Source organism: Natrix helvetica (assembly GCF_964273705.1).
Source record: "Natrix helvetica genome assembly, chromosome: 2".
Lineage (NCBI taxonomy): Eukaryota > Metazoa > Chordata > Lepidosauria > Squamata > Natricidae > Natrix > Natrix helvetica.
In genome coordinates, this window is record NC_138552.1 from 170,283,176 (window position 1) to 170,299,528 (window position 16,353).

The 16,353-nt window shown below is 36.6% G+C and overlaps 1 protein-coding gene across 8 annotated transcripts in view; it reads left to right on the top strand.

Annotated features, from left to right (window-relative positions):
* SENP6 (SUMO specific peptidase 6) overlaps positions 1 to 16,353 on the top strand; it is a 73,984-nt gene that overhangs the window by 20,736 nt on the left and 36,895 nt on the right. For 6 of the 8 annotated variants that reach the window (XR_014174543.1, XR_014174544.1, XM_081943271.1 and 3 more), the window contains 4 exons: positions 2,307 to 2,402; positions 5,492 to 5,512; positions 14,283 to 14,353; positions 15,605 to 15,750. Coding sequence is in view for 6 of the 8 variants with exons in the window: in XM_081943271.1 (XP_081799397.1) it covers positions 2,307 to 2,402; positions 5,492 to 5,512; positions 14,283 to 14,353; positions 15,605 to 15,750 (334 nt within the window). In the remaining 2 variants the exon portion in view is untranslated. The remainder of the gene's footprint in view (positions 1 to 2,306; positions 2,403 to 5,491; positions 5,513 to 14,282; positions 14,354 to 15,604; positions 15,751 to 16,353) is intronic. The other 2 variants (XM_081943273.1, XM_081943274.1) reach the window with 1 other exon arrangement.

Below are 16,353 nucleotides of genomic sequence, written 5' to 3' on the forward strand. Positions count from 1 at the left end.
AATGTCCAAACTACACAGAACTTTACAGAAACAGAACGAACAGATAGGAGCACATTATTTGTGCTATTGAACAACCAAGAGAGAAAAATTTCCCCTTTCCAGCTAAAGCTTACAGTGCACCCAATGACGTCTGCATTATTAGCAAAAGAATTGCCTGTGGATATATCTTTTGTTGCCAGTATCTTCAGTTGCTATGTTGAGTTGTACGATGAAAAATCACAGAATGCAAGGGACAAAATTAGACTTAATCTCCTGAAGACTATCTGTTCCAATGATAGTATTATGCTATACTAACTGCTTGTTGTGTGCTTTTAAATAAGAGTTATTTTTCCAACAAAGGAATATATACTATAGTTTGATATCTGCTTTCCAGAAAATGTTGACTTGCGCTTTTGTTGCATCATTTTTTTTATTCTAGAGCATTGTTTTTTAAAATTTGCACCTATGCCAATTCCTATAAAAATAAAAACTGTCTTTAGCAAGCATTCAAATAATTGTTCTCTTTCTCCTCCAACCACAGCAGCCACAATCTTGCTAGTGCCCCAGTTGGAGGAGAAAGAGATTTTTGAAATGCTATCTAGCAAATGAGTTAATTATTTTTCCTTGACTTTAATGAATTTTAAAACTATAATTATTGCAATGTATCATTGTGTATTTGGCTTTAAATATTTGAGACCAAAAATCATGGTAAATGTTACATAGATGTAAACACTTAAATGCAATTGTTCCTTGCTTTATGTTATTTAAATTAGAATAAAAATCAAGTTGTTTTGAAAATTTTTGATAAAATAACATTTTAGGACTCCTCCAAAGTTATATGTAATATGCTGACAATAATCTATTTCAGAATTACTCTTGTCTTATCTCTATGTTTTGTTGGGCTACCTCCTGTTTTACTATTGCCATTAAATGATTCTTCATTTATGTATTGTTAGCATATTTGTGCCCATTGCATTTATATTTTATAGTTTCTTTCTTCCTTCGATTGCCTCAAAAGAAGGATTTGTAAACTTTATCTTATGTAGGAACACCATATGTAGAGAATGTTGGAATGGAATGGAATGGAATGTTGCATTTCCTTTCAAACCATGCCACAAATGTCCTCTCAAATTATGCCAATTTGGTAGCAGTTTTGTGGTTTCTGGAAACAATGTTCTGCATCAATATAAAATTCTTTGGGTTGATAAATTTGGCTCAACCCTACTTCATTATATTAATCTCATCAGTAGATTCCCCTGGGGTGGCCATTGTTACAACTTAAATTCACTATTCGTGTTTAAAATCCTAATAGATTTTACGGCTTTACCTTCTACATCTCAAAAGAAAAGAAATTCTGCTTTGGAAATCTGTACCAGTTGAAAATTATAGTTTTAGTATTTCCCTTGCACTGTGAAATTAAGTAGTGTTAGTTTTATATATTCTTCAGGTGAACAAGATAAATTCAAATAGTTCATAGTTCAGATTTTTTGGGGAGGATCTGCAAATTTTGTCTTTTTAGTTATCAAGATGGAAAGACAATATTAATAAAATCATACCCAGTAAAACTTGTATAATTAGTATCACAACTACACAGAACTAATTCTTTGTCAACTCTTTGTTTTTACCATTTTTAATTTCCTTTGCCCATTTACCCAACAGTATTTCCTAACATATTTGCTGTGATCATCATCACCGAAATTATTAACTAGATTTTTGAAATGGATAAATTAGTTTCAATAATGAATTTTATTTTTTCTTTAATTTTTTATTTACTGTTTTAAAAGAAAAAGAAAACAAATAAGCAAAAATAAAAAATGATCAGAAATATATATATAAGGATTCCTGTACAGATAATGCTTAGCATTTCTTTGATTAAAAATTAACCATGGAAAACATTAAGTTGCATTTAACTTCACTAAATATTGTAAGTAAAATTTTAAATCTCTGCGCTTAGTGCTCAAATATCCAATAATACTGAATTTCCAATTATTATTCAGTTATTAATAACGAACTTGTGAAACAGATTGTTTTGGGTGTGAATGTGTGTTGAGAGAGAATAAAACACTGCAACTTTTTAAAGAAGCTTTTTCACCCTGCTGCACGAGCAGTAGAACATGTGGATCCTTCATATTTCTTTTACTGGCTGCCAGTTGCCACTAATTAAGCACTTAAGCAATTGCTATGATTAGACAGTGTTGTGGAAGCTCTGATTCATTCATTCATTTAAAGAATAAAATGACTGAAGACTATTTAAAATAAGTTGAACATTCGGTCCTGTTGTGAATAATAACAATAATACTTTTTCCTATTTTATTATTATGTTTCAGTGTAAATGCTGAAAATATATCCTGTCCAGAATCAGAAGTACAGGCCAGACGTTTCTGTGCTCACACACAAACACGAGTAAAAACAGCAGCACAAAAGTAAGTTCTAAAAGTCATAGACCCCCAGTCTGACTTTACTAGGTTTGTCTTCTGTGTAATTTATGCTCAGTATTTAAATGTGATTTGCTATTCGTAGAATCAGAGACTTAAAAGGGATATTTGAGGTCATCTAGGCCAACACTCCCCCCCCCTTTGCTCAATGCAGGATGGATTACAGCATCTATGATAGATGATAATCCATCCACTGTTTGAAAAGTTTAGCAAAAAGGGAACTAACCACTTCACATGGCAATCTGTTCCTCTTGCTGAAAGCTGATCTTTTAGAGTAATTTCTTCTAATATGTGGTTTGAGCCTACTTCCTTAATAGTTATAATAATCTGTTGATAGTGATCCTGTCCTCTGGGGCAATGTAGAACTTAAAGAATTGAGTCAGCCTTTCAGATATTTGAACACTGATACCAGGTTTCCCTTCAATCATTTCTCTGTAGACCAGGGGTGTCAAACTCACGTCATCATATAACATATTGCAACTTCCCCCCCTTTGCTAAACCGGGAGTGGGCTTGTGACGCATCCGGCCCGTAGGCTGTGAGTTGACACCCCTGCTCGAGATCAAATGTGCCAGTTTGGGATAGTGATACCATCTGCTATCACACTCCAGTTTGTGGAAGAACCATTGATGAGCATTCCTACAGCAATGCTCAGTAAGGCATGTATCCACTTAGAATTCATCTGACTGGTGTTCCCTTTAGCCAGCTTGTTAATGAGAGTGCCATGAGGTTCTTTGTCTGATGCTTTGTTAAAAAGACACATAACGTCTGCAGCACTACTACAACTTGCTATGGAACTTACTTGATCAAAAATGAGAAGAGATTAGTCCAGCAAGGCTTATTCATGATACGTACATGCTGGATTATGAATGACTGAATTCTATCTACAAAACAATCTCGGACAGACAGATCTGTATTTCTTGGATCAATTGTTCTCCTTTTTTAAGATAGGGATAATATGCACCTTGCAGTTATTCTGGATTTATTAAAGGTAGTGTATAAGGAGTCACATAAAGTTATCAGCAAGTTCAGTCACTATCCTAAAATGTATTTCCTTTGAACTGAAAGATTTAAATTTATTCAAGATTGACAAGTATCCCTGAATATATTTCTATCTCAAAGTTCTGTTCCAGTCTTCATCCTGTTGTTCATAATTTCTCAATAGGATACATACTCTCTAGTCAGAAGATTAAGCCAAAATACTAGTTGAATGGTCTGCCTTCCCTTTGGTCTTTTTAGCATTTTTTCTTCTTAACTGAGCAGTTGATGTATTTTTGTATTTATTTATTTTTAATGATGAGTGTATCTGAAGAAGGCTTTCTTGTATGTGATTTTAAGCTTTGTTTGCCAGCTTCTTTATAGTTCTGTGCTAGCTGTTTGTGTTGTTCTTAGTGACATTTCTTTCATCTATATATAGCCATTTTGTTTTTTGATTCAGCTCTTCATTAAGTTATTTGGGTATCCATGTTGGCTTCATCAGTTTGGCATTTTAATTATTTTCAATTGTGCTTTTAGTATCTCCTTTTTGGGGGGAACTTTCCTTTTTCCATTAGTTTCTCCTGAAAAGTGGGTTCTAAAATGGCTGGACATTTATGGCAATGCTTTCATTGTTCGTGTATTACCCAGTACTATAGAGGCTTTAGTTGTTGAAGTATTCAGAATTCCTAACCTGTGAAATTTAAAGTTGTTGAATAATCTTGAACAATTTTAATACTTTAACTTCTCCTTACAGCAAAAATTAGTTAAGACCTTTTGAAAATTGTATCTTATACTATGTCTGATGTTGGAGGTTGTTGGTTTCTAATCCTTTTGCATTTACTTGTCGAGCTCCTTACTAGATTCATTCTAATTCTGATCTTCTCAAAAATCGTGTTTATGTTTGTTGGTTGAAGTCTGACTTTAAAGATTTGGATTTTTTTACAGCTTTATATGTGAACTTGAAGTTGTAACATGCTGTATGACCTAGAGCTTGTTCAAGAATGTGGTTCTGAAATTGTTTTCCATTTGCTATGTTTTTGAATGTCTGAATGTTTATGAAAGTTGTTTCCAGTTTTTAATTTTATAATAGGGACACAGTGATGGCATTTTGATTTGTGGCAGATGGCTATTTCATTACTGGACATGTGTTTAATACAGGAGTTATTTTTCTAAAGTTTGCTTGGCCATTTTATTTTCAGCCTTGTTTAAAACTTGGCAGTATTAGAAAACAATTTATTATTACCAAGAATCATGCTCATGTCCTACTGTGTGCTTCAGAGAGTCCTTTAATGCGATCCAGCACAATTTATTTTACACATAAAAAGGAAAGTTTAGTTTTCCACTATCACTATTAAAGGTATCTTAGCTTGCTTGGCTTATGTTGGCAATTTCTTTAAATAAATAAGTTCGAGATATATAGATGGGCAACTTTCAGATGTTTTGTCTATATACTGCAGACCCATTCCAGTGGATGAGATTGTACTTGGTGGCAGAGAGCAGATTATTATTATTATTTTCTTGTAATAAAGCAGAATGTTAGGGGGATAGTTACAAGGACAGAAGAATAGGACAAAATAGTGTTGTAATAAGATTGGGTTCTTTTTCCTTTTTTTACCAGACTGTTAATCAGCCACCAGTGTTAAAAATCTCATGTCCAAAGGACAACTCTGAATAAAATTTTAGCTTTGAAGGTTGGCTTATCCCTACCCATACTAGCTTTTCCTCAGAGTTTGTATTGGGCTCTTCTGCTTTAAGATCCATGGAGTACTTATAAAGAATGTGCTATACTCTGTTTTAATCCAGCCTTGTGGAGGAGGAGCTGGTAACTCCAAGTTTGCTCATTGAAGCAGGTCCTTATTTAATTACTCCTTCAAATAAGTGATGGTCACCTGAAAATAATGAGGCAACCAGCTGATAACTGCATCTGGTTGTAGTTTAGGTTTAAATTCCCTTATTTAAACATGTAAGTTTAGTGCTACTTAACAATGAATGTTCTGCATTTGATATAAATGTTAAAATTTAGGTTTCTAAAAGCACATTTTAAAGAACTCATATTGAAGGTCTTTGTATCTTACAATATTTCTCTCTTTCATATTTTAAGCAATCGGGATCTAAAAGAAAGGTAAGCACAAGGTGAAGTGGACATGATAATGAGAATACTGTAGAAGTATTGTTTTCTGGCACTACTGAATGGATTTTTCTTACGTGGCATAGTAAATGAGACAGGATTATCAACAGATATCAGCTCTGGTTACATGTATTCATAGCTTTAAGTTGTTTCTGGCTTATCTTGAATAAGCAAGTGTGTCAGTGCACACTATTTCATATGCCCCATTTTTCTGCTTTTAGTCAAAGCATGTAAGGAATTTGAAATTAAGAATAAATGTTGCCTTTAGATTCTGCCTTGATATGGAAAATATAAGCCAAGACTCCAACTTGACACAAAACTTGGTGAATTAGTTATGAGATGATCTGAAGGATATATGACATTGGAAGTAAGAAATAATCTTTAATGTGATGGAGATGCTTATAATTTAGAATCAAAATCATTGAAAAGCTTAGGTGGTTGGTAAAAGTGCACTTCAGCTGGACAAAATGACTTCCAAAGTTCTATTATATTGGAGGATTTTCTTCTCTAGGTCTTACAGTTAACAAGGAGACCTCGTTTAAGAACTACTCCTTCAGCGGCTGTTCCAAGTTATGATGAAGCTGAATGAATGGTCCTTATGAATTGTGCTCAAAGTTCTGGCTGTCCCAGCACTCCTGCAGTTACATCAGTGGTGGGTTACTAACCGGTTTACTACCGGTTCGCTCGTGCTCGTGCTTATGCATAGAAGCGCTCAGACAGATGGGCGGAGCCTCCCGCCGCCACTACCAGTGCGGCTGAACCAGGAGCAACCCACCTCTGAGTTACATGATCACAATCTGGACTCTTGGCAACTAACTGACCATTTAGAATGGTTGCAGTGTCATGTAGTCATTTGATAGCTATTTGTGAGATTCCTTCCTGGCTTCTCAAAATCAGTTGAGAAACCAAGAGGGAAGGTCACAAGTTGCTCTGGCAACTCGCTTGGAATCATCCACCCCTGCCTTCCTTGCACAGTGGCTCATGAGCCACCCATACATTCTCCCCCACCTGGCAAGAGCCATCAGTGGTCTCCCGCACATTGCACTATGCATTGCCGACCACACCTTAACTGCCCACTGGCCTACTTGCAAGCCACTTGGGACCTCCATGACTCTTGCTTACCAATGGCAGTAGGGAGTGATAAGATTGCTGTTGCTAAACAATGTGGTCATGTCACATATTGTGACTACATCACTTAGTGATAGAAAGTCAAGTCCCAATTACTTAGTTAACAAAGGACTAACATTATGAGATGCAGAGAAAGAGATTTGGAAAGGGATGTGGGAGTTATGATGGTCAGGATCATGACAAATAGATTCAGTTATTCAGAGCATTTGGTTATAATTTTTATATATTTAATGCATTTGGACTTCTTTTCTACTTAGGTTGGCCTGGTCAAATACATATTGATGCATTTATTTTCAGAATAGAAATAGTGAATGAGAAGAATTAAAATTATTTGGATCAATTTTTAAATTGTTTGATTTTTAATTTGTTATAATTATAAAAGTCAAAATTATAAGAAACTAATAATAAAATAATTTATTATAATTTATAATTAAAATAATTATACAAATTATAATTTTTTTAAAATTATTTCTTTATTTTTAATAGTAGTAGTTTATTGATTGATCTTGTGACTTTATCAATAAAATAAAATAAAATAAATATCATGCATAGTCTAGTTCCAGAATAAGATAGATAGGAAATAAAATGTGTTAAAATAAGTAATCAGTAATCAGTTAAATGAATGACCCTTACAAGATATTCCAATTTGTTCAGTGTATTGGGTTTCGGGACCATTGCCTTAGTTATAAACTTAGCAATTCTGCATACAAAATATACATTTAAGTCCCAGGAGGAAATATGACAGTCTGCAGGCTCTGGGGCATCGAGGGGGGGGGGGGCAGTGCAGCCTCAAACTTCTGTTGATTCCCCCCCCCCCCCACTTCTTGATCTATTTGCTCTTTTTAAAAGATCCTTTTCATTTAACTAAATAAATTACAAGGCGTCATACTGCAAGACATCTTTAATTAACCTCTTATCATCATGTTTCTTCAACCATGTAATTGTAGCCAACAAAGATCTCACTGATAGAATATTTTTTTTGGGGGTGTTTCTGGTAAAGTGTCCCGATTAGCTAATTAAGTTTTTGGATAAAGAGATGTTTTCCTTAATATCATCAGACTCTTAATTAATTAATTTTACCAGATTCTGGTAGCTCATTACAATGACTAATAGTGTGGTCCTATCTTACCAGCAGTGATAACAAAGTTTAGAGATTAATGCTGAAGTATTCATCTTATTTAATTCTTTACCTAAAAGAAAGGTGTCACTGCTAAAGCACCCAGATACCTGAAAACCTCTATTTTCTTACAATAATTCACATTAAGTAAGTTACTAATTCTGTAGCATAGTCTGGCTCACATTACAAAATGTGTTTGGTGTTATATAAGCACAATACTTTTTAAATTATATTATTTTATTTCAATTTACCTGAAAGGAAAATTTTACTTACCCTTTTATGAGTTGCTTCATATCAATTATAAGGATTTTAGGATAAAGTTTGAAGTGTGTTGGTTTAGGTAGGACATTTCACAACCAATTTATTTGATTTTATATGAATATTTATTTTCCTATCCCAAATTTGTGAATGTATCCTATCATTTGCTGTGGATATTGAAATAAAATTAGTTTCTGAAGCAAACATGTTTCAAAAAGTTATGATATTTATGGAATTACTTACCAAGCACATCTAAATTATATTAAAATAACCAAAATATATTTACAATTCCCAAGGCATGTCACAACTTTTCAGCACCGCTAATGTTTGGAAATTGAAAGTTGAAAAATTTGGCACACACTATTTTATCTGTATGGAAAAACTGTACAGTACACGTTTGGAAAAGTATTATATGATTTCAGGCAGAAATTATTTCCATTAGTGGCATAATGGGGCAGCATGGTGGTTCAGTGGTTAAGACATTGGGCTTGTTGGCTGGAAAGCTGGCAACCCAGGTTCGAGGCCTGCGGCTGAGTGCCACCTGATGGGTGAGCTCCCATTCTTGTTCCAGCTCCTGCCAACCTATCAGTTTGAAAGCACGCAAATGCAAGTAGATAAATAGATATCACTTGAGTGTGCTGTCATGCTGGCAGCATGTCTGCGGAAATGTCTTCAGGCAGCACTGACTCAATGGGCTTGAAACAGAGATGAACACAGCCCCCTATAGTGGGCAATGACTAGAAGAGTAAAATCCACAGGAATCCTTTACCTTTTTTTACTGGTTTATATTTTAAAAAATACTATGCAAAATTATGTATCATCATCATCCATAGTAAATATTAGATACAAATCTAATGGATAAATTAAAGATTATGAAATAATTCTGCTCTGTGAAGCATACCTAGAAAAGAAAACAATCACAATTTTAGTAGAAACTACAGTGATACTTTCAAATATCGATGAAGTAGACTCTTCCATAGTTCATGTCGTACTGCAGACCAGAATATCTCTGCCAATTGGGCAGATAAAAATCTTAGATCAGTTTTTCCTGCTTTGCTAAATTATATTGATTATGCTATTCTTCCTAGACAATCTTCTTTTTAATAGGGCATTCAAAATAACCATATTATACCAAAGAGAATCCAGGTGGAGTAATCTTGAGTTTCTTTTGACCCCCTTTTCCCTCTCTGGGCTATATGGGTGCTTCATTTTAATGGCTGTTGAATTTCTTCTTGAATGTCATCTCCATACTTCCCTACAGCTAGGTAAAGATCTCAAACCCTATATGCTTTATCCTTTAGTACAATGCAATAAGATTGGAAGCTTCACTCTCTCTTTTTAACTTAAGTTTAATTGATTAAGCATTCTGTGTTAAATTCAACAACCATGGCTTAACCCACTATTGTTGCTTGCTTGAGGTGACATAAATAATCATAGGAAACTATAATTAATATAAAACAATTAAAGCAGTGGTGGGTTCAGCACAGCCATGCGCATGCATCCTTACCTCTTCCAGCACCTCTGCAAGCCTCCGTGATGCTCCAGCTGCTCGGTGGAGCGTCGCGCAGACGCTGTGCGCTCCCTGCGCGTGCAAGGAAGTGCCAAAGAGCTCAAATACAGGTGAGCTCGGGTGAGGCGGGTGGGCCCTCTGGAGCACCATACCGGAACGGGCAGGCACCGGTACACACGTACCGGAGCGTACCACCTACAACCCACCATTGAATTAAAGCAACCAGATTTCTAATGCCAATTATGTGTTGTGTTATTGCTGTTGTTATTTCAATTTATTAGCTGCCTCTACCAAAGAAATTAAGGTTAAGAAAAATAGTAAAATACGATTGTAAGGGCTGGAAGCATTGCATTGTGACTTATTATAGCCATTGAATATGTCACAATAATTGTGGGGAGGGAACATAAATCTCTCTGTTTTGGATATTTGAAAAGTAATAGATGTGCATGCAATTAGCCACAGAGATACTGTATTCTTCCTTAATCTGCAGTAAAATATCTTAAATCCTTGCAAGTGTCATTTTTAATATACCCTTCAATTTTTAAAATTTAATTTATTTATTTTAATCCATAGCAAATTATATCATTTATATAATAAAAGCTTTAATACACTTAACAGGAATTGCTGTAGATACTATAAAATTTAAATTAATTAAATTTTTCTAAAGTTAAGCAAAATGTAACTGATTGTTAGATATGCAGTGGACTTCCCATTATTTGTGGGGGATATTTAAATAGAATTTCATTGTTGCATCTTTAAGTGATACAACTGTCTAGTATATAAAATGTATTTGCAAAGTGTCATTGGTTAATGATAAAACAGAAGTTTATGGTGATCTACTTTAAATAAACAGGTTTTTTTTTAAAAAAATAGTCACCTATTTATTTTCTATATATTTATCAAACTGATAAATAAAATTTATCAAGCAACTAAGTAACATAAATCCATGATGCATAGAGAAAAAAATATTTTTTTAAAAAGTAGGTAGGTAGAAAATATACATTGTTTTATTCATCAGACATCTAAAGCATTGCCTGCAATAAATCTATTGCAATTGAGATAAAATATAAAGTTAATCAAAATTCAATAGAGTAGTGGTTCTTGCCATCTAAAGTTTCCTATTGTTGGGCAATTATTATTTTATATGCTAAAATTAAATAAATAATAAGTTGGTATTTGTCCTATAAATAAGAGTGGCAAATGAGCATTTAGTTTTTTGTTAAGTATTCATGGTTATCTCTTCAAAATTTTACACTTATCAAATCAAATCAAATCAACTTTTATTTATAAACCGCGCCCTTTCCTAAACAGGACTCGGGGCGGTGTACAGTCATTATTAAAAGCCATATACATATCAAAATAGCATACATATAAATAAACATAGACATAGACAGAGGAGGTAGAAAATATACTGTACTATATTTAATTAAAATACAAATAAGATTAAAATTCCCTTAAAAATTCCACGATAAGATGTTTGCCAGGAGGTGAAAGATGGAGCTATAGATCGGCTAAGCCTGCTAATTGGAACAGGTGGGTCTTAAGCTTCTGTCGGAAGGAGTGGAGGTCGTTAATAGTTCTAATATCGGAGGGGAGTTCATTCCAGAGGGTTGGGCCCATCACAGAGAAGGCTCTACTCCTAGGCGCCACCCGTTGGCACTGCTTGGCGGATGGCACCTGGAGGAGTCCCTCCCTGTGAGAGCGGATAGGTCGTAGAGATGTGTGAGGTGAGATGCGATCCCGCAGGTAACTAGGTCCCATGCCATGGAGCGCTTTAAAGATAGTAACCAACACCTTGAAATGCACCCGAAAAACCACAGGCAGCCAGTGCAGCTCGCGCAGGAGTGGTGTTATATGGGAGTATCTTGTTCCTCCCATGATGGCCCGCGCGGCCGCATTCTGCACTAGCTGTAGTCTTCGGGTGCATCTCAAGGGGAGCCCCATGTAGAGAGCATTGCAGTAGTCCAGGCGAGACGTCACCAGCGCATGAGTGACTGTGCGTAGGGCGTCCCGATCCAATAGGGGGCGCAATTGGCGCACCAGGCGAACCTGGTGGAACGCCCCCCTCGCCACGGCTGTCACATGGTCATCCATCGACAGCCGGGCATCAAGGAGGACGCCCAAATTGCGCGCCCGTTCCACAGGGGGCAGTTGTTCGCCCCCTATGACCAGCGATGGCATCCACTGGTTGAACCGGGGCGCCGGTAGCCACAGCCACTCAGTCTTGGAGGGGTTGAGTTTCAGTCTGTTGTCCCCCATCCAGACCCGGACGGCTTCCAAACACCGGGACATCATTTCGACGGCCTCGTTGGGGTGGTTCGGGGTGGAAATGTATAGCTGTGTGTCATCAGCGTACAGATGGTATCCAACCCCAAAACCACGGATGATCTCACCCAGCGGCTTCATGTATGTGTTGAACAGGAGGGGCGAGAGGACTGACCCCTGTGGCACCCCACAAGTGAGTGGCCTCAGGGTCGACCTCTGCTCCCCTGCCAACACACACTGCGTCCGGTCGGAGAGGTAGGAGCGGAACCACCGTAAAACGGTGCCCCCTACACCCACCTCTTCCAGCCGGCGCAATAAGATACCATGGTCGATGGTATCGAAAGCCGCTGATAGATCTAATAGGACCAGGATAGAGGAACAACCCCTATCTCTGGCCCTCCAGAGATCATCTACCAACGCGACCAAGGCCGTCTCCGTGCTGTGACCGGGTCGAAAGCCGGACTGGCGCGGGTCTAGATAGTCTGCTTCCTCCAGGTGACGTGGGAACTGTAGTGCCACCACACTCTCTACAACCTTCGCTAAAAAGGGAAGGTTGGAGACAGGACGGTAATTAGCTAGCTCCTCCGGATCCAGGGAAGGCCTCTTGAGCAGGGGCCTCACCACCGCCTCTTTCAAGGCGGCCGGCAAGGACCCCTCCTCAAGTGAAGCGTTCACCAGACCCAGGAGCCAGCCTCGTGTAACCTCCCAGGATGCCAGTACAAGCCAGGAGGGACACGGGTCCAGTAAACATGAGGTGGCTCGCAGTCGCCCACGTAACCTGATAAGGAATAACAGTAAATCTTAGATAGCTAAAGAATATAACATGCAGTATCAACTATCTGTTCCATTTTATCCAAAAATATGTGCTTTGCATCTAATAATAGCTTAGTAAAGAGAATGTTATTCTCCTACAACAATATGCTAAATTGCTGAGAATTCTGGCTTTATTGATAGCGATCAACCTATGCATCTGTTCTTTTAAGATCATTTCTATTGAGCTTTTGATTCTGGAAGAAATAGCTAAACCGACCAAAAAGACTTACATTGTGGTTTATTTAGCATTTACTCCAAATGGTGGTTCTCTTGACAAGCCAGAAATTTAAACAACAGTTGTTCTTAGCATTTGGTTCCTTGCTACTTTAGAACAAGTTAGATAATCTAGTTCGATCATGTACTGAACAAGTCAGATGGAAGCTTTCTGGTTTTATTAAGTTTGGCATGCTGACAGAAGGGATGGTTAGACAATAAAATGTCTGATTTGTTTTATAAGCTAAAATTCATAATAGCTCAGGTGGTTATGGACAAACTGACTGCCAGAACTATAAATAGCGAAAGACACCTTGTAATTTTGAGATGTAATCTCTCTCCCTCCCTCTCCGTCTCCCCTCCCTCTCTCCATTATCTATTGTAACATAGAATTCTGTTTACTATTTCAAGTAGCTTAGTGCACTTGTCTCAATCAGATTTTTTTCTGAACAGATAGTTATTGCACTGCTGCAAACCTTTTGTCTCTTCTCAATATCTTTAAAATGTCAATACCTCCTTATTTTATAGATACTTTCACCTTAATTGCATAATGAGAATTCATGTCCCCCCAGCAGTATGGAAATAATATGCTTTCTCCTCACACAAAAGAGTTTATCAGGACAGTGACAATAACTACATACTTATTTTATGAAGCTGACTGATAAAACCCATGGAATATGAAATATGGAATATTACGTTGTGATTGAAAGTCAAAGATAATATTGTTAGGAACTTTCTATTTCATAGCCTTTTGTTTTACAGGTAGTCCTTGACATAAGACTATCATTAAGCCCACAATTTTGGTCGTAAGTCACGAAGGTCATAAAACAGGTCACCGTGTATCTCCACATGATTTTATAACCTTTTTTGCAGTGGTTAAGAGAACATGGCAATCATCAAGTCAACCAATTGTAGATGCAGACAATTTGCCAAGTGCCCAAAATGTGTTCGTATGGCGGGGGGGGGGGGGGGAGGGAGGACATGTCCGAGGTCATAATCCCAGTTTTGGGGTTTGCTGTAACCTTGAATAATTGCTAATGGACTGATTGTAGGTCAAGGACTACCTGTATACTGACCAAGGAATGGAACTTAAATGCCTAGATATAGCATTTAATAATCAAGTAGACAATCTTAGTGGCTAAAATCACCTTTATATTATTTTAGAAGTTTAAATGAATAGAATAGATGTACATGAGTGAGTGTGTATCGGTGTTCACTATGATAAGCTTTTCTGTGATTCCTACTTTAAATTGGTAAAAACTCAACAAATTTCAGCATGGCTAGACAATGTAATGGGAATCAAAAATAAAAGGTTCAGAAGTTTCACATAACCTTTTTGACACTGTTTAGAAACTTGTAGATTTTAATATTCTAGGTTTCTACAATGTAGAATATAAATGCCTTTTAACGTTTTGTTGATTTGCTATGTTTTAAATATAATTTTTCCTGACTTTTCCTAGGAAAGAATACCCTCATAATATTCCAAAGGTGGATAACAATTGCAATAAATGGTCTCAGCTTCAGGAGATGAGTATGTGTTTTTTTAAAAAAAAAAAATTTAAATGTTAAAATGATTTAATTGTATATTTTAAATAAGAAGAAATAATATATGTTGGCCCTTTTCAGTACAAATGAAAATTTTTGTTCTGCTTGTTCTTTAAAAACTAGTTTTCTATTGTCGTCGTCCCATTTCCTCTGTTTTATTACTTTTTGGTAAGAACAAACCTTGCACATTTTATTTAAGGAGGGAATTAATAGGGCTGTAAATTGTATTTTTAATTGGTGATATAGAAATGTCAATTTATAATAATGTGTTTTGAAGTGGGAAAACAAATCCCTTTCCAACTATCCAGTAGCAGGAATTATATTTATGTTGCTTTCTTAGTCTCCATTCTCTTGACTACTTTACCATTGTATTATTACACTTACCGTATTTTTCGGAGTATAAGACGCACCAAGATTTTGAAGAGGAAAATTTTTTAAAAAAAGGTTTTTGCACTCTGCAGACCTCCCAAAAATGCCCCCCCCTTTAAAAAGGGCATGAATAGTGTTTAGGAAGCTTGTAGAGTGCTCCTGGGGGGTGCCCCCCCCAAATGAGCAAAAAACAGCCCATTTTTCATGAAAAAGGGCCCGTTTTTTGTCAAAAAAGGGGCTGCATACCCCTTAGGAGGCATAAAGTGCTTCTGGGCATGTTTTTTGCTCATTTCTCCCCTCCCCAGCCCCCAGAAGCACTCTGAAAACCTCCTAAAGCCTCTGCATGGTCATTTTGGTGAAGGGGCGGGGTTTCGGGAGGCAAAAAATGCTGTATTCAGCATATAAGATGCACCCAGATTTTCAGCCTCTTTTTTGAGGGAAAAAGGTGTGTCTTATACTCCAAAAAATACGGTATATATATTTTTTCTTAAAGAACTTGTCACTCGGATTTTGACTTACTTACTTACTGTAGTTATTTAATATATTGAAGTCAACATATCCAGTCTGTAGGCTATGGTCCATATCTAGAAAACATTAGGTCTTTGTATTGTTACATCAATTTCCATTTGAAATTTCAGCTACACACTGCTTACAGTGAGAAGCAGTTGTTTTGAATGAATAGCTTCGCAGCCTTTTCCCCCCTTGAATTATCATAGGGCACAGATGCCTGGACAGAAGCAATTAATAATTATTTTTTCTTCATCCTGATGAAAAGCAAAAGAATAAACTAGAGTTGCTGTTCTTCAAGTGAAGATACTTGGTTTTGATTAGTAATGATCTTCCTCTTTTTTATTCATTTTTTTTTTAGAAAGAGTGATGGAGAACAGAGATGAGTCTGGTTCAGAGTCAGAGTCAGTAATTTCAAGGAGGGTACAACAGAAACGGCAATGCAGTTTATATCAGGCTGGTTTGCTTCCATCTCCTGCCACCAAAACTAATGCAACCCACATAGAGGTGGGTTATATATTTATTTTTCCTTACTTGCTGTTAAAGCCAGGAAATGACATTATTAAAAGGGTAAAACCACAGTTCAAAGCTTTGGTTATAAAGTCTTTTATAATTGTTGCAGTTAGGCTGCATATCCCTTTGCTAATACTGTTGTAACAGTTTGCTTTTTTAAATCTAAAATTGCTTTCTTTTACACAGACTCCATTAGAAAATAAACTAGATATTTCAATATTAATATTCAAGTTATAAAGTAATGGACTTGCTGAATTATTGTTCTTTCACTGCATATACAAGTGGTAAATATTTTAAAACATTGTCTTTCAACAAATCTGTGATTAAATATTCGAAGTGATGTTCAGTGAATATTCTTAAGAGATGAACAGGTAAGTGGCAAGAAGCTTTTTGAAATGAGATAAGAAGTAAAAGGCATAAAAGATGTGACGCTAAAAGTAAAGTGTTAAAGTGTAAAGTGGCTTCCTGTGGCCTACCGGGTGCGCTTCAAGGTGCTGGTTACCACCTTCAAAGCGCTCCATGGCACAGGGCCTAGTTACCTGCGGGATCGCGTCCTGCCCCATACATCCCTGCGACCCGTCCACTCACACAGAGAGG